This window comes from Hyaena hyaena, unplaced genomic scaffold (genome assembly GCF_003009895.1).
Source record: "Hyaena hyaena isolate Hyena2069 unplaced genomic scaffold, ASM300989v1 scaffold_497, whole genome shotgun sequence".
Lineage (NCBI taxonomy): Eukaryota > Metazoa > Chordata > Mammalia > Carnivora > Hyaenidae > Hyaena > Hyaena hyaena.
In genome coordinates, this window is record NW_024081130.1 from 713,803 (window position 1) to 732,155 (window position 18,353).

General features: G+C 52.7%; 1 protein-coding gene across 2 annotated transcripts in view; it reads left to right on the top strand.

Moving 5' to 3' along the window:
• Positions 1 to 18,123, top strand: part of NYNRIN (NYN domain and retroviral integrase containing) — a 23,643-nt gene extending 5,520 nt beyond the window's left edge. For both annotated transcript variants that reach the window (XM_039254700.1, XM_039254699.1), the window contains exons 3-9: positions 6,401 to 7,068; positions 7,188 to 8,735; positions 9,711 to 9,841; positions 9,984 to 10,080; positions 11,738 to 11,839; positions 12,046 to 12,147; positions 13,452 to 18,123. In XM_039254700.1, coding sequence (XP_039110631.1) covers positions 6,401 to 7,068; positions 7,188 to 8,735; positions 9,711 to 9,841; positions 9,984 to 10,080; positions 11,738 to 11,839; positions 12,046 to 12,147; positions 13,452 to 16,302 — 5,499 coding nt within the window. In that variant the 3' untranslated portion in view covers positions 16,303 to 18,123. The remainder of the gene's footprint in view (positions 1 to 6,400; positions 7,069 to 7,187; positions 8,736 to 9,710; positions 9,842 to 9,983; positions 10,081 to 11,737; positions 11,840 to 12,045; positions 12,148 to 13,451) is intronic.
• Positions 18,124 to 18,353: the final 230 nt, after the last annotated feature.

Sequence of the window (18,353 nt, forward strand, 5' to 3'; positions counted from 1 at the left end):
GAGACGCAGACTCTGAAATAGGCTCCAGGCTCTGAGCTGGCAGTCAGCACAGAGCCCGACGCGGGGCTCGAACCCACGAACCGCGAGATCATGACCTAAGCGAAAGTCGGACGCTTAACCGACTAAGCCACACAGGCGCCCCTCTTTTAAAAAATATTTTATTTATTATTTATTTATGTTTAAGTTTTAGTTTTGTTATTATTATTATTTTAAATGTTTATTTATTTATTTTTGAGAGAGAGAGAAGGAGAAAGAGAGAGAGCGAGGGAGAAAGTGAATCCCAAACAAGCTCTGCATGGTCAGCGCAGAGCCCAACTCTGTGAGATCATGACTCGAGCCAAAATCAAGAGTTGGATGCTTAATAGACTGAGCCACCCAGGAGCCCTTTATTTTTTATTTTTAGAGAGACCAAGAATTCAAGTGAGGGAGAGGATTAATGGGAGAGAGGGAGGGAAGCTTAATCAGGCTCCAGGCTCAGTGTTAAGATTTTGTTTTAAAATAATCTCTACACCCAGTGTGGGGCTTGAACTCATAACCCTGAGATCAAGAGTCACATGTTCTTCTGACTGAGCCAGCCAGGTGCCCCAGTTTTAAGATACCGTTTTATACACTATTATTGTAGGTGAGGATTTAGTCCCTTATATCACCATCTTCTTTTATTCCCAGTAGAGTCATATTTCAATTTTTTTCTCAAACTTGTATTTACTGTTTGCATTATTATGGCCTGTGTGTGCATCATGCATATTTGAGCACTGCCATGTACCCTGCTTATGTTTTCTTACTTTTTAGTTCAGTGAGGTTAAGAACTCCTTATTTTATAATTTACTTGTTTTCCTTAGTACCTATAGCCAATTCTAACAACTTCAGTATCCTCTCACTACAATTTTCTAGAAGGTCAGTCTGTGGGTTCAGGGTGTCCTTGCAGTTCTAGATTTTTTCCTGGAGACATCCTTCTTTCTGTCTAGTCAGGACTGCACAGTTGCCATCCTAGACTTAGGTTTGCTGTCATTCTTGGCATCCCTTTGCCTTTTTTCTTTGTTAAATGCCTAATTTCCTGGACCAAATGTCTTTCTCTTTCTTGGGTTGGTGGAACACGTCCATCAATTAGTAACGTCGTCAAGTCAGAAAGATGGTACATTGCTTAGGGCACCTGGGTGGCTTAGTTGAGTTTCCAACTCTTGATCTCAGCTCAGGTCTTGATCTGAGGGTTGTGAGTTCAAGTCCCACGTTGGGCTCCATGCTGGGTGTGGAGCCTACTTAAAAAAAGAAAAAGAAAAAAGGAAAAAAAAGATGGTGCAGTGCTGAAGAGTATGCCAGTAACATACTTGTCTCTTGAGTCCTACCCTCCTGTCTGAACTCTCCCCCATGTCTGATGATGCTCGTGGCCCTGAAACAGTGCCTAGCCAATAGCAGGTGCTCCATGATGATTTGCTGAACGATAAATACATTCTGAGATTTCTCTTCACTGTCATCCTGGAGATTGTCTTTGCTTTTTTCCTCTATCGAATTTCCTGTCTTGGTTTCCTTTGTTGATTCGCTGGATAATGGTCTCCAGCAGCTTCCTGGGGAAGGTTTTATAGGAGGTAAAATGATATGCATATTTGCATATCTACATTGCATAGCTGAAGGTTGCTTGATTGGTCGTTTGGTTGGTATTGAATTATAAATGAAAAATTATTGGTAAACTTGGGCCCCGTTTTGGGTGCGCACAAGCTTTGCATCGGGTGAACATGAGCCCTGCTTCTCTCTCTCTGTCTGCCCCCTTACTCACTTGCACCCTCTCTCTGTCTCTCTCAAAAAAAAATTAAAAAAATAAATAAATGTAAAATTATTTTCCTTCAGGAATGTGGGGGCATTATGCCATTGATTTCTTGCTTTGGGACTTCTGAAGCTCTTTAGATCCAGGTCCTTTATGTGTGAAATATTTTCTCTCTGGAAGTTTGTTGTTTTCCCCACTGTTTTGAGGTTTCTCAGTGAGCCTCCTCCGTGTTGGTCTGTCTTCATCCACCATTGTTTGTGATTGCCATACTCTGGGGGCCCACCTGTCTGGACACTCATGTTCTTCAGATCTAGACAATTTTCTGGAACTGTTTTGTTGATGACTTTCCTCCTTGAGTTTTCTCTGTTCTCCCTTTCTGGAACTCCTATTCAGACATTAAGTTTTCTGGCCCAGTGTACTTTTGCTTATTTTTTCTCCTGTTCTCCAATTCTGACTTTTTGCTCTGTTTTCTGGAGAGGTCCTGAAGTTAATCGTCCAAACTTTTTCTTGGGTCTTTCATTTCTGCCATCACATATATATATATATGTTTATATATATATATATATGTTTATATATATATATATATGTTTATTTATTTTTGAGAGAGAGTGCACTCACGTGCTCACACTCCCACTAGCCTAGTGGGGGAGGGGCAGAGAGAGAGAGAGAGGATCCAAAAAGCAGGCTCTGCAATGACAGCAGAGAGCCCAATGCGGGGCTCAAACCCACAAGCCGCTAGATCATTACCCGAGCTGAAGTTGGACACCTAACTGATTGAGCCACCCAGGCGCCCCTGACACCATGTTTCTAATATCTAAAAGTCATTTTTGGGGGTGCCTGGCTGGCTCAGTCAGTGGAGCATGTGACTCTTATTCTTGGCCTTGTGGGTTCAAGCCCCACATTTGGGTGTAGGGATTACTTAAGAATAAAGGTTTTGTTTTTTTTTAAAAAGTCACTTATGTTCTCTGAATTCTCTTTTCAAAACTTGCATCGTATTCTTGTTTAATGTATGCAATGTTCTCTATTATCTAAGACAGCAATGGTAGTAAACTTTTTTTTTTTTTTTTTAAGTAGGCTCCATGCCCAGCCTGGAGCTCAAGGCAAGGCTTGAAATGATGACCGTGAGATCAAGACCTAAGCTGAGATCAAGAGTTGGAGGCTTAACTGATGGAGCCACCCAGGCGCCCCAATAGTAAACTTTTTGAAGTCTTCTTCTCCCTGCCTAGTTTCTCTTCCTTCAAATTATTCCCCACCCATTTCTGCATGTTTTCTGTATGTTTATTTCACAATAGAAGTTTTCCTCATCTATCATGATAATCCTTGCTTGAGGCTGACACTCGTTGATTTAGAGCTTGGTCATACAGAGATCTGAGGGCACTGTCTATTAGGAAACTTGTTTGGTGATCTTTAGGTCTTTGCTCTCCAGCTGGCCAGATTTCCAGAATGTATTCCTCTATTCTCTGTCCTGGAGGGTCACGGTCTGGCTGCTGAATTGTTGAAAGGGAAGAATGAGTTTCTTGGCATTCAGCTTTCATTGGAGGCTTCATTATTCATCTCTCCTCCTTTCTTTCATGTTTTTTGTATGGTACTCACACCCTCAAGTATGGTGACCCACCTCTCATCCAGGGACCTTGTTTCCCGCTGTCAAGAGAACAAATCTCCCAGCCTTTGTGGGTCTCCTGTCTCGAGCTGTTCCTTGAACAACTTACCTCAGTCTGCCTTGTTATTAACTTATTTTAGTTTAATTATTACTATTTTTTAAGATTTTATTTTTAAGTAATCTATACCCAGCATGGGGCTCAGACTCACAATCCCGAGATCAACAGCTGCATGCTCTACCAACAGAGCCTGCCAGGCGTCCCTCGGTCTGCCTTTTTATTTATTTATTTATTTATTTTTTAACTTTTAAAAAATGTTTTATTTATTTCTCAGAGAGAGAGAGAGAGAGAGAGAGAGACAGCGTGACCAGGGGAGGGTCGGAAAGAGAAGGAGACACAGAATCTGAAACAGGCTCCAGGCTCTGAGCCAGCTGTCAGCACAGAGCCCAAAGCGGGGCTCGAACCCACGAACCGTGAGATAATGACCTGAGCCAAAGTCAGACACTTAACCGACTGAGCCACCCGGGTGCCCCTCAGTCTACCTTTTTAAATGTTCCCCTTCACTCTCAATTCCAGAGTTTCTTGGTGCCACCATTTTCTGAGCCTTTTGACTATTCTGCAGGGTAATTTGGAGGTGGTTCTGGAAAGTGGACAATGAATGGTAACTGCCTCAGGGAAAGGGAGAACTCTAAGTCAGGTGTTAATGATAGAACACCTTGATCTAGTATAGACCAATATTAAACTATTTGGTGTTACCGTTTTTACTTAACTTGCAAGTTAACTGAGGATCTGTGGCGACTGGGCAATGTATTTTTACAAATACACCACTCTTTTCTTGTGCTTGTTTTGTTCCTGCCTCTTCTCTCCTTTTTCTCCTTCTGGAGGAAAAAGATCAGGGTGGGTTTTAAGCAGGAAGATTGCTCCAGGTATTTTCTGGATGGAATTGCCTGTTGCTTCTTTGCCTTTTTTTGCTGTAAGGTATAGACAGCACTGTGGTTAGGACCCCAGACTGTGGAGTCAGTGTGCCTGAGTGTCCCAGCCTACAATCTGTGTAAACTGTGACATGTGCCCTTCCTTGCTCATCTAAAATGGGGACAATAGGGGGTGTCTGGGTGACTCAGTCGGTTAAGCACCCAACTTCGGCTCAGGTCATGATCTCATGGTTTGAGTTTGAACCCTCATCGGCTTGGTGCTGATAGCTTGAAGCCTGGAGCCTCCTTCGGATTCTGTGTCCCATTCTCTCCCCTCCTCCCCCACTTGTGCTCTGTCTCTCAAAAATAAATAAATGTTAAAAAAAAATTTAAATGGGGATGATAGTAAATTCCTTATCGGGCTGAGATAGGAATAAATTAAATCATGTGTTTAAAGGGCCTGACACACCGTAAGTATTCAATAAATATTAGTTCACATTTATTATCTGGAAAATGATTTTAGTTTTTATATACCTGTTAGTTAAAAAATATTGAGCAGTTAATGGAACAATAAATATTTTAAGCTCTTTGCACAAAGGCAAAGAAACCACCCACAGTCTTCTTCCTCACACCTCTCTTCATTTCTACATATTGTTTTCAAGTAATCGGAAGATAGGGTGCTGGGGTGGGGGGTTGTTAAGGTCTCTGATAGTTATCCTGCACCTGGTCAGATTCACCCTCGCCAGACAGTGGGACCAGCTGAGGTTCTTGCTGGGAGGGGTTGGCTTGGGATGTCTGTCAGGTTTTGGACTGATCAAAAAGGGGTTAGACCTGGGCCCAAGTGCCGTGGTGTATTTTAGGCCCTTTGGGGAAGGGGCTGGAGGTCTATGGCCTGGTCCCCGGGGAAAAGGTAAACATAGGCCTGAACAGGATGGCCGGGTACTGAGGAGATGGGCTGGAGGGGTCTTCAGAACAGCTGCTGGTGATCTAAGATGGAGATTCCCTAATGGAACTGCTAGGGGGCAACAGGCAGAGGGACGACTTTCAGAGACACGGGGATGTGAAGGGACAGGAGGGACGTGAGGGCAAATACAACCGACATGGGTTGACTGATTAAGAGGGAGTGCGCGTGCTCCCTTGGAACTCATGGGGTCCTGCCAGCGCAGCTCAGCCATACCGGGGAGAAACGCAACCTCTTCCATCCCAGTGACTGCTGAAGACCGAGTGCTTGAGCCCTGTAAACATGAGGACTTGGTCTGCCCAGAGAGCCAGAGGCCTTCCTTCTGGTTCAGCCATTGTGTGTGTCTATAGGGCTCTCCTGGATGCTGGCCCAGTGACTTACCTCCTCCTCTGTTCCCTCCTGGCAACAGAGTTACCATGGTTACAGGCATAGGTTGTGCTAGAGACCTTCTGGAGGGGGATTAAGCCAGAATCCCACAGGATTACCCTGTAGTCACTTTGCAGTCTGAGGAGGTAGAAGGAGCTCCGGTTTCAGAGTCAGACACATGTGGGCTGTGGTCCTGGCCCATCACCCTCTAGCTGTGTGCCCTTGGGCAAGCAAAATGGGAATAGGCTGGGGCAGACGTGCCAGGCTAAGCACTTCCTTCCTATTAACTCAATGACGCTTCATAATAGCCTGATGAGGTGGGAAACTGTTATCCCCGTTTTACAGATGAGGACTCCAGGCACACGGAAGGGTAAATAACTTGCCCCAGGTCACGTAAGTTCCCGGCATGCAGAGGATTCTCAGTAGTGTGCAATTCCCCTCCCCTAGCTATGTCACAGTTCTAGAATGCCAGAGTAGGACTGGACCTTAGGGGTATGTCACTGTCATTCACCCTGCCATCTTACAGGGGAAAAGACAGAGGCCGAGAAGAAGGTAAATTCCCCACAGTTAACCTAACCTGTTGCAGTCCACTTGGAACCAGAACCAGTTCCCTCGACTCCAAGCCTCAGTGCTTCCCTTTTTCCCCCAGGCCTCCCTCATTCAGTCAGAGAGCTCCCTGGAAAGAAATCAGTGTGTGAGGAGGCAGGCCCCGGAGAGAGCGCCTGGCTCTGGGGGTGGGGTGCAAGCCAGCTGACAGGCCCATAAAGGGATGACTTCCTTTGTGCTCTCCCCACTGTGACTTTAGGAGTACCTGAAGGGCCTGTGTAGCCCGGAGCTGTGGAAAGAAGTTCGCTACCCGCAGGCCCTGCATTGCGCCTTCCTTGGGGCCCAGGGCCTTTTCCTCGACTGCCTCTGCTGGAGCACCCTGGCTTACCTGGTGCCTGGCCCCCCCGGCTCCCTGATGGTGGGGGGACTGACTGAGTCTTTCATCATGACCCAGAACTGGCTGGAGGAGCTGGTGGGGCGGCTGCGCTGGGGTCCTGCCGCTCTGCTCACCCCCCGGGGAATCTGGGAGGCTGAGGTGACCAGGGCCTTTGGGGCCCTGGTCTGGATCCGTGGTGACCAGTATGCAGGGGATCTGCTGCAGCTGCCCCCAGCGGTCCAAGAGCTGCTGCTGAGCCTGGTGCGGGATGCTGCGGGCAAGGAGGACATCATCGAGTGGCTCGGCCGCATCGGCACCTCTGAGTCCCGCTCTGACCCGGAGGTGCTGATCTGCCCTCCCCACCAGCAGAAGGAAGGCCCGGCCATGGTGTCTGTAGGAGACGGGCCTGGGCCCTTCCTGGATGTGGGGAGTCTCCAGAACAAGAGCCCAGAACATTCAAAGAGATTAACCAGCCTGGGAGCCACCAGGGCCCTGGTCTCGGGCACCCCAGGCCACAGCACACAGCGGGAAGCAACCAGCCAGCTGGTACGGTAAGTTCTGAAAGATCAGTTTGGTTTTTCTGACCCTATCCCTGTTCCCCCACCCCAGGGAAGTGGTTTGGGATTTACCCTGCCTAACCACCTTTCCAACAAACTTGGATTCCCTCCAGGGTCGATGCCAACAGCCAAGGTAGTACAGACAGTGCTCGAGAGGAAGGGCCGGCGCGAGCCACCGGCAGTCAGGACTCTGCAAACCACACACAAGCCCTGTCCCCGCAGAGGCAGGTCCAGAGAGTGGAAGATAAGCGCCCCTTCCAGCCTCCTGTGTCAGCTCTGAGCGTGTGCCCGCCGTGGAAGGCCTGGACCCCAGCGCCAGCGTTTGGGCCCTTGTGGCCAGGGGCTATCGCCGCAACCTTCTGGAGGATCAATGAACTGCACTCTCTCCACCTGGCCTGGCTCCTGTCCCAGGCGTGCTTCAGTTTTCCCTTCTGGCAGAGGCCCCTGGGCCCCATTCAGTTCAAGCTACCTGGGCAGAATCCTTTGCCCTTAAATCTAGAGTGGAAACAGAAGGAGCTGGTTCCTTTGCCCAGCATGGAAAACCCAGATTGCAGGCCAGATGGGGGACCAGGAGGAGATGCAACCCTACAGAATTGCCCGAGGCCAGAGACCCCCCAAAAAGTCATGAGTTTATTGGTGGTCTCAGGGGGCTCAGGTGTAAAGGACAATACTAGCCCAGGACTTCCACAGATAGGGCCCCCCTTGACCTCTATGCCCCAACTGCAAGCTGGAAGCAAGCCAGAGGATCAAGGAAGCGTGCAGTGGGACTGTAAGGGGCCAGAAGAGGGCCCTTCTGCGCCGCCAACAGGGCAAGGTGTGCCTACTGCTCAGGGAGGGTCCATGGCTCACGAGGGGCTGACGGCTCAGTCAACACCCGATGCTCAAACAGTGCCTGAAACTCTCAAAGTGCCCGAGGCTGCAGCAGTGCCCACAGCTCAAACCCCACCCACAGATCAGGGGCTGCCTGCAGTCCCCAAAGTGCCTACAGCGGAGGTGATGCTGGCAGTCCCCACAGAACCTGCAGCTCTCAAAGTGCCTTCGGTTCCGACAAAGACAGCAGCTCAAGGGGGGCCCGCAGCTCCGAAGGCAGCCGTGGGTCAACCGGCATCAGCAGCTCAAATGGTACCTGCAACTCCCAAAACTGCCACAGCTCAGAAAATGCCTGCAACAAAAACGTCACTTGCAGCAAAAGCACCCAAAGCTCAAACTGGGCCTGCAGCTAAAACAGGGTCTACGGCCCCCAAAGGATCTGCGGCCCCCAAAGCACCTGCAGCTTCCAAAGCCTCCAGAGCCCCCAAAACACCTGCTGCTCAGAAGACACCCACAGATCCAGGGCCGAGCCTGGATGCAGCCAAACTCCTGAGCGAGGTCCAGCCTTCATCAAGGAGCAAGGGCCAGGGGGAGTCCAGAAGGCAGGGTCCTCAGTCCGGCAGCACCTTGGCTTCTGGTAGTCAGCACCAACCGCAGATGGAGGGGCTCCTAGGGGCTTGGGAGGGCGCCCCGAGGCAGCCGCCTCGTCACCCACAGGCAAACAACACAGTGACCAGCTTCCAGAGGTACCACGAGGCCCTGAATACACCCTTCGAGCTGAACCTGTCGGGGGAACCCGGGAACCAGGGATTACGGCGAGTGGTCATTGATGGCAGCAGTGTGGCCATGGTGTGAGTAGCCACAGGCGTGGCGTGGGCTGGGAAGGCTGGGGAGCTGGAGCGGTGCATCCCTGGGTGAGGACAGAGCGTGGGCATCCCCTCTTGACCTCTGTATGTGGTTGCCATTGGTTCAGATGGTGAAATGGTGGGAGGGAAGTGGCAATGGTGGGAGACTGTGGCACGCTAGTGTTGTGCACAGCGTCGTGAAGATGGTCCTGCAAAGAGAGGTTTTCTTTCTCCTTCTTTGATCGAAGCAGAAACAGGCTCACAGAGGTAAGGCATTGGCCCAAGATTCCAGAGCCTCGTAGGGGCCTGGCTGGCCTTTGGGTTCAGATCTATCCACTGCCAAGGCCCATGCTCTTCCCGCTGCAGCCCACCTGTCTCACATAGCATGGTGTCTGTCAACCCCAGGCCAGCTGTCAGTGTTTAGCCCGAAGCTTAAGGCCCAGCCCAGGTGTCCTTTATGTGGCTTTTCCGGGCTGTCCCAATCACTCCTTAGAGACTGTCCTGCTGTCACTGTACGTGCTAGCGTAGATGTGTGCGAGACCACTGGATTTGCCCACACAGGACAGTAGTTATCTGTGCCGAGCACACTCCCAGCCCACTGTGCGTGGAATGAATGTTTGTTTGCTTTCAGCCCTGACTTAAGTTCTTTGGGTGTAGATGTTGCCTTCTTTTTCCTTTTGCCCCGGGGGTTCCTGCACACACACATGCACACACGCATTCACACACACGTGCACACAGGTGATCACACGCACATAGCTCCGCCACCACCACAGGTGCACACACGCACACACAGAGTAGGGGAGTGAGCCCAGGAGGTGCTCACAGAATGTTTGATGAAGGAGGAAGGGGAGAAGGGCACTGCCGGTTGCTGACGCAGGCGCATGGTCTGCTGTGCTGCCCTGGCCGGCTCTGCGGGAGCGGCAGAGAGGCAGGGCCCTTCTTCAGGAGAAGCTGCTGCCTCACTTCCCACCTCCCCCACAGGCATGGCCTCCAGCACTTCTTCTCCTGCCGAGGCATTGCCATGGCTGTGCAGTATTTCTGGAACCGCGGACACCGAGAGGTCACTGTGTTTGTACCCACCTGGCAGCTGAAGAAGAACCGGAGGGTGAGAGGTGAGCTGTACGCTGCCCGTCTCTGGCCCTGGCCCCTGCAGTGCCACCAAGCTTCTCTTTTCCCTGCCTCTCTGCCCCTACCATGGCCTCTTCCCCTTAGCCCTTCCTCTGAGCATAACTGTCTTCTGTCTTTCGCCTCCAGAGAGCCACTTCCTGACGAAGCTGCACTCCCTCAAGATGCTTTCAATCACCCCCTCCCAGCTCGAGAATGGCAAGAAGATCACCACCTACGACTATAGGTGTGCCAGTCCCAGGCCTTCTTTCTGGAGGGTTCCAGGGGCTGGGCTGGTATGTCAGGTGGAGTCCAGCCTCACCTGCTCTGGGGAGATGGAGGCCAACGTGTCAGAGGGTCATGTCATAGAGGATGGTTCGCTGCACAGGCCCTCTGTAGGCAGAGGGAGGGACACAGTGAGGAGAGGGCTCCAGGATCAGCTCTACCCAAGGCCAAGGGGGATTCCTGACTTTGGGACTCTCCAGCTCCATTCCCTCAGTCAAAAGGCTTTCTGACATATGGGCTGAGACCCGCTACTTTGGATAGGACCAGCCCAGGTGACTCCTGGTGCTTCCAGGGAGCTGCTTGCCCAAGTGACTGATTTGGGGCCTCAGTTTGGGCTAAAGTTCATGTCTCCAGGAACTGCTTCCGTTTTTTCCTCCCCCCCACCCTGGCACTGAGAGGAGGTATGTGTGTGGCTGTATGTGGTTGGAGCCCTGGGAGGGCTCTGGAAATGGAGTTAGACTGGCCTTGTCTCCTCGCTAAAGCGCCAGTGCCTCCCTGCTTCCCTACTTGTCAGTCCCAAGCACCCAGTCCCCAGCATGGCTGCAGGACCGGTATGCACAGGGGGAGCCTATGATGCTGCCTCTGGTGGGACAGGGAAGGCCCTGCCCTAGTCACTGGTCCCAGGCTGGAGTCCGTGCCAGGTCTTGGCTGCACTTAGGCACCTCCTACGCTGGCCAGGGAGAAGTTCTGTTCCTCCTCACTCTTCTCAAGACCTGGCATCCATTCAGCTTGGGAACGGCCAGGCATGGCAGCTCAGGCATCCCTCCTTCCAGAGCATGGTCCCCTGGTAAGGTCTTTACGGGCCTCTAATTTGGGTCTGGGTTTGAGGGAAGATGGCGTTTCTGCCAAGGTCCCCTGCTGGGCACTTGCGGAATAGCATGCTTGGGGCCGCCAGCCTGGCAACCTTCGGGGAATGCCGAGAAGTAGGTGGCCTTTGCTTTCTTTCCTGGTCACAGCCCTCTTTCAAGGAGAGGTGATCCTTGGAAAAATGGATTTGTTTACTCAGGTATGTGATTTTATGTATGTTTTATATGTATACACATACACGCATACATACAGGTGTATGCATGTAGTGTGTATAAGTACCTATGGATGTATGTACGTACATCTTGGCATGTATGGGAATGTTGTGCCTTGGTAAAGAATAGTAATGGGATATTTGTGTGCATGCTGTGTGGCAGGCACCAAGGTAGGCACTTCAACGTACTGTTTGTCTCATTCAGTTTAACCCTTACAGCAACATAGGGTAGGTATTTTATGTCCATTTCACAGATGTGGAAACTGAACTAGTAAACATGCATGTGTGAATGTGGGCAAGTGTGCAGGTTTCAGTGTGCGTGTCTGTGCATGTGTATGTGAAACCTGTGTGTTAGACAGGCGTGTATGTTTGTATCCACAGCTGGGGGTGTGCCCCCGCGTTCACCCTCCCAGGGGCTAGTGGTGATCCCGGATGGCTGCACAGACGGACGAGGGGATGGGCTCCTGAGCCCTGGCTCCCCGACCACCAACGGCAGCATTTTTGTTCAACATATCTCAATGTGAAACTGCAAGTTCACTTTCCCCAAAGACCTGGGAAGTGAGGGTTTCTGGGTGGCTAGCAGCACCCCCTCTCCCTGCAGGTTCATGGTAAAGCTGGCAGAGGAGACAGACGGCATCATTGTCACCAACGAACAGCTCCACATCCTGATGAATAATTCCAAGAAACTGATGGTCAAAGATCGGTGAGGTGATCCCAGGGACTTGAGCCGATCCTTCCCTGTGGATATGAGGCAGCCCCTGGCAGGGGGTGCTGGGTCTGAGAGAGGGGCTTAGGGCTGTGCTCACCAAATGTGGGTCTCAATTCCTGTTCAGACACCCGGGGGGCAGTAAATAGACCGTATGAATCAAGGGCTCCTCTATGACCATGTCTCCTCTCTCCCGGGTCCAGCCTACTGCCCTTCACCTTTGCGGGGAATCTCTTCATGGTGCCGGATGACCCCCTGGGCCGTGATGGCCCCACCCTGGATGAATTTCTGAAGAAGCCAAACAGGTAATGGGCCAGGCCTCCACCACCTCCCAGTTCCTCTTGGGAATGACCAGAAACTTGTTTTCAGTGCTAGCCAACATTTGTCTAGTGCTTAACAATGAGCAGAGTGATTCGATTTTTAAGATATACGCTTTTACAACATATTTTTAAAAAATGTTTATTTATTTTTGAGAGAGAGAGAGAGAATGCTCATGAGTAGGGGAGGGAGAGCTAGAGGGAGAGAGGGAATTTTAAGCAGGCTCTGCACAGAGCCTGACGCGGGGCTGGATCCCATGAACCGTGAGATCATGACCTGAGCCGAAACCAAGAGTCAGACGCTCAACTGACTGAGCTACCCAGGCGCCCCAACTTCTACCACATATCAATGCATCCGTAAGCCACTTACAGTATGGTTTTGCAGTTTTACACGTGTGCATCTTTCCACAGTTGGCATTTGTACTCAACATTTTATAGTTTTTCCCCGCAGATATATGCCATGTTAATTCATTTGGCTCACTTCAATGGCTGTGTGGTATTACATTCTAGAAGTACCCAACGGATTTCTCGAATCTCTTATTGAGGGCCATTTGACATTTTCCGTATTATGCTATTGGCAGCAGTGTTACAGCAGACAGCCTCACTCTCGCTTCCTTGTGGACAAGGGGAGCTGTGCTAGAGTACATACTGCTGAATTTTATCTGTATTTATTGTCTCCTTGGATTCTCACAACCTGAGTTAGACATATACATATCGTGGACCAGGGTTGCAGTAACTCAGATGCTCTGGCATGCGCTCTCCCTGAGCTACCTTACTGCCCACCTCCTCCTAGTTCCCAGCAGGGGATGGTGGTCAGGACCTCCTGGACAGGGCATTGCTTCCTGGGCCGGGTCCCTCAGTCTTATTTCCCTGGTTCGAGAAAACGTGCCGTGGGGGAGGTTTGTCTGCTGTGCTCCTTCTCAAGTCCCTTGTCAGGTCTCCTTCCCTCTTGACCTCCTCCTGGCTTGCCATCCTAGAGGCAGGTTGGAAGTGCCAGGCATCTCACACTTACCAAATCATTGGCTTAGAACTAGTTGAAAATGTCACTTGGTCAATGGGGTTTTGATTGGACGGGGCTTCAAATACTGATGAATCTCCAGTATGGAGGCCTGGCACGTGCTGGAGGGAGAGGAGGTACCTGTGGGCAGGGTCGTGGGGGAGGCCCTGGCGCTGGGCCCAGCCTCAGGGGCACTGAGCAATGGGGTGAGGTTCCGCAAATGTGGTTTTCCCCTCGGGTGCCCCTCCCTCCTCCATCAGGCCCCTGAGCCCCCCCACTCTGCTTTCCGGTGTAGGCTAGACACCGACATCGGCAACTTCCTGAAGGTGTGGAAGACACTTCCTCCCAGCTCGGCCAGCGCCTCTGAGCCGAGTGATGGTGCTGGCCCTACACCTCTGGAGGGTCTGCGGAATATGGAAGAGGTCCGGGAGGAGAAGGAGGAGAGGCAGGACGATGAGCAGAGGGAGGGGCAGGGAACGCAGGAGCCGCCTGAAGAAGATGCCCTGGACTCCTCACTGGCGTCAGTGTTCAGGGCCGAGTGCCCTTCCCTTTCAGAGGAAATCCTCCGGTGCCTCAGCCTCCACGACCCTCCCGACGGTGCCCTCGACATCGATCTCCTGCCGGCACCAGCATCTCCCTACCTGGGCATCCCCTGGGACGAGAAGGCTCCCTGCCAACAGGTTCTTGCCCACCTGGCCCAGCTGACCATCCCCAGCAACTTCACTGCACTCTCCTTCTTCGTGGGGTTCATGGACTCCCACCAGGATGTCATCCCTGACTATGAAGCTCTCATGGGCCCCCTGCACAACCTCCTCAAGCAGAAGCCGGACTGGCAGTGGGACTGGGAGCATGAGAAGGCCTTCCTGGCTCTGAAGCGAGCCCTGGTGTCTGCTCTCTGCCTGACAGCCCCCAACACTCAGCTGCCCTTCCGCCTGGAGGTGACAGTGAGCCAAGTGGCCCTAACAGCCGTTGTCTATCAGGAGCACTCAGGGAGGAAGCACCCCGTAGCCTATACCTCGAAACCCCTCCTTCCCGATGAGGAGAGTGAGGGCCCCCAGTCAGGGGGCGACAGCCCCTACGCGGTGGCCTGGGCCCTCAAACATTTTTCCCGCTGCATTGGAGACACCCCAGTGGTCCTGGACCTTTCCTACGCCTCCCGGGCCACCGTGGACCCTGAGGCACCAGAGGGCCGCAGGGTTTCCAAAGCATGGTTGATCCGATGGTCCCTCTTGGTACAGGACAAAGGCAAGAGGGCCCTGGAACTGACCCTTCTCCAGGGCCTGCTGGGAGAAAACCGACTGCTGACACCCGCGTCCTCGATGCCTCGCTTTTTCCAGGTTCTGCCTCCTTTTTCCGACCTGTCCACTTTTGTCTGCATCCACATGTCGGGCTATTGCTTTTACCGCGAGGACGAGTGGTGTGCTGGCTTTGGTCTCTATGTCCTGTCTCCCACCAGCGCCCCTGTCTCCCTTTCCTTCTCTTGCTCCCCTTACACACCAACCTATGCGCACCTGGCGGCCGTGGCCTGTGGCCTGGAGCGCTTCGGCCAGTCCCACCTCCCCGTGGTTTTCCTCACGCATTGCAACTGGATCTTCAGCCTCCTCTGGGAGCTCCTGCCCCTGTGGAGGGCTCGAGGCTTCCTCTCCTCGGACGGGGCCCCGCTACCTCACCCAAGCCTGCTCTCCTACATCATCTCGCTCACCTCTGGCCTCTCGTCCCTTCCGTTCATCTACCGAACCTCCTACCGGGGCTCCCTGTTTGCTGTGACAGTGGACACCCTGGCCAAGCAGGGTGCACAGGGGGGCGGGGAGTGGTGGAACTTGCCAAAGGATGTGCCGACCCCTGTAGTGTCACCCCACACCATGGGCAAGAGGCCCGACTTGCTGGCGTTACAGCTGAGCGACAGCACTCTAGCCGATATCGTGGCCAAGCTGCAGGCTGGGCAGAAATTGTCTAGCTCCTCTCCCTTCAGTTCCGTCTTTAACTCACTCAGCCTCGACAAGGAGAGCGGCCTGCTTATGTTCAAGGGGGATAAGAGGCCCAAGGTCTGGGTAGTCCCGAGGCAGCTCCGGAGGGACCTGATTTTCTCTGTGCATGACCTTCCCCTGGGCGCCCACCAGAGGCCCGAGGAGACCTACAAGAAGTTGCGTCTGCTGGGGTGGTGGCCCGGGATGCAGGAGCATGTGAGGGACTACTGCCGGAGCTGCCTGTTTTGCATCCCCCGGAATCTCATAGGCAGCGAGTTGAAGGTGATTGAGTCCGTGTGGCCCCTCAGGTCCACCGCTCCCTGGTCCAACCTGCAGATTGAGGTGGTGGGCCCGGTCACCATAAGTGAGGAGGGTCACAAGCACGTGCTGATTGTGGCTGACCCCAACACCAGATGGGTGGAGGCGTTTCCGCTGAAGCCCTACACGCACACAGCAGTGGCCCAGGTGCTGCTTCAGCACGTGTTTGCCAGGTGGGGCGTTCCCGTGAGGCTGGAGGCTGCCCAGGGCCCCCAGTTTGCTCGGCATGTCCTGGTGAGCTGTGGGCTGGCCCTGGGAGCCCAGGCAGCCTCCCTGAGCAGAGACCTCCAGTTCCCCTGCCTGACCAGCTCAGACGCCTACTGGGAATTCAAGAGGGCCCTCAAGGAGTTCATCTTCCTGCACGGCAAGAAGTGGGCCACCTCTCTGCCCTTGCTGCACCTGGCCTTCAGGGCCTCCTCCACCCAGGCCACACCCGTCCAGATCCTGACGGGGGACGAGGTGAGGCTGAGCGAGCCCCTGTGGTGGGAGATGAGCAGTGCCAATATCGAAGGGCTCAAGATGGATGTCTTCTTGCTGCAGCTCATTGGGGAGCTGCTGGAGCTACACTGGCGGGTGGCCGACAAGGCTAGTGAAAAGGCGGAGAATAGGCGTTTCAAGCGGGAGAGTCAGGAGAAGGAATGGAATGTGGGCGACCAGGTCCTCTTGCTGTCACTTCCTAGGAATGGCAGCAGTGCCAAATGGGTGGGCCCCTTCTATATCGGGGACCGGCTGAGCTTGTCTCTCTACAGGGTCTGGGGCTTCCCGACTCCAGAGAAGCTTGGGTGCATCTATCCCAGCAGTCTGATGAAGGCCTTTGCCAAGAGTGGCACACCCCTGTCCTTCAAGGTCTTGGAGCAATGACTGGGGCACTGGGAGAGGCCCCACTCCAAGGTCCTGGGCTTTTGCTGCTAGGCCTCCCCCAGCCCCAAGAAGTGGTCTCGTAGCCCCCTGGGGGGCCTCGGTTGTGCCTTTCGTGGAGAAGTTAATTCACAAAGCTTTGCTGAATTGCCTTGAACTGGGGATCAGCATCCCTGTGGAAACATCCCCAGTTTGGGATATTGGGAGAGTCTGTCAAAGGCTGTGAGATATGGGCCTCTGGCAGTTTTACCCCAGGGGCAGAAAGTCCTCTTATGAAGGTAGGCCAGGCTCATTGTTTTTCCCCCGGATATCCCCATCGTCCTGTCACACGTGTACAGGCATACGTGTCCCCCAGAATTTTACTTCTGCCTGTCCTAACGTCAAAAGGTGTTGCTCTGGGCCTCAAAATCAGAACCACATTCCCCTATCAAACAGAAATTCGAATATGGACTCTTCTCCTGAACTGTTCATTTGGGGATCCTCTTCCCGTCAAGCTGTCACAGCTGATCCAAATCCGTGAGGGCTGTGGAGAGGCAACCCATTCCCAGTCTCACGGCCACCTTCCTCTGGCCAGTCTCGGCCCGCCCAGCTGCCGAGGAGGGGCTGGCAGTTCTGGGCCCACGGCTCAGAGCTGGGGTAGGAGTATGGACGGCCACATAGAGCATCCCGCTTGTCAGCAGGGGAAGGGCAAGGGGAGACAGCCTACCTCAGTCGGCTCCAGCCAATGAAGACAACCCACCCCCTCTTCAATGGCGTCAACCATACAGGAATCAAGGATCTCGATGCCCAGTGTGGCATCTCTACCTGACAAGCTACTTCAACTAGACCAAGGGGCCCAGGCCTCTGTTTCAAGGGGGCAGGGCGTCTGAAATGAGCAGTCTGGCACATGGGGAGGTGCTGGCACGGCTCTACTTTCCAACTCTGCCCCAAAGCCACAGCCCTCTCCTCCCATGTCTACTGTACCCTGTATCCCCAGACCCTGCACAGTGTGTGATTGCTTTGGTTGGATCGTCCCGTATGTCCTGCACCTGCCGCCTTTGTAGAGCAAAACCCAGCTTTCTCACAGCCACTTTCTGCAAAGATCATCTTATAGGGACAGTGAATTTCTCATAGGTGTGTGCATTTAACGCTAACCCTCAGAGTGGCTGCTGTTTCTGTGGACTGTAGTTTCCAGGTGAAGGCCAGCACTGTGTCACTCTGGCAGGGCCTTGAAGTAGTTTTATTTTTCCAAAGCTGAACCAGACTCCTGGCCCAGCTCAGGTTGCCAAAGCACTTGGCATTGCTACAACCAGAGTGGAACCCACCATCGACACCAGTTTGCTTGTTTTACAGCCAAGGAAAGAGGCCCAGAGGGGAAGTGACGTGCCCAAAGTCACATAGCTGGTCCTTGGTGGCTGAGTTGGGACCAAGATTAACTCTCAGTTCACCCTAAACAGGTTTCTGGTGACAGGTTTAAGGGAGAGGATCCCTCAGAATCCTATCCCAATCCCCATCTCTCAGTTCTTGTAGACAAACTGCTTCAATCTTGCCCTTAAACCATCTCCAGCTGTTAATTCTATCCAGGAGAGAATGACTGAGTGACAGCCGAGAACCTGAAAGGTGAACTGTGGGACTGTCAGCAGACACCTTCTTTCCTCCTCCTTCCCCTTTTCTCCCCCCTTCTCTCCGCCTCCCTCTAATGGTATGTCCAGCTTCCTCCCAGTGCTGTACCCACATCCCAACTGCCCTCCTCCACCCACCCCAACTGTTAACCACATTTATGGTCTTATATCCTTTTATATGATTTTTTTTCATTCGATTTGTCAATAAATGGATCCAAATGGAGCCAATGTCCAGTTCTTTTCAGCTGCAGGCTCAATTATGGGGGGGGGCAGTTGTGGGGTGCGGCTGCTGCATGTTTCCCAGGCTGACTTGAAGATTTGAAGGCCTGAGTAGTACCTTTTCAAGCTTATCTGATGCCTGGTCTCATTCACTTTATAGATGAGGACACCAGCACCCTTCTATACATAAGGCCCCACGGCTGGTTTGTGGTAGAGCTGGGAGGGGAGCCCTGG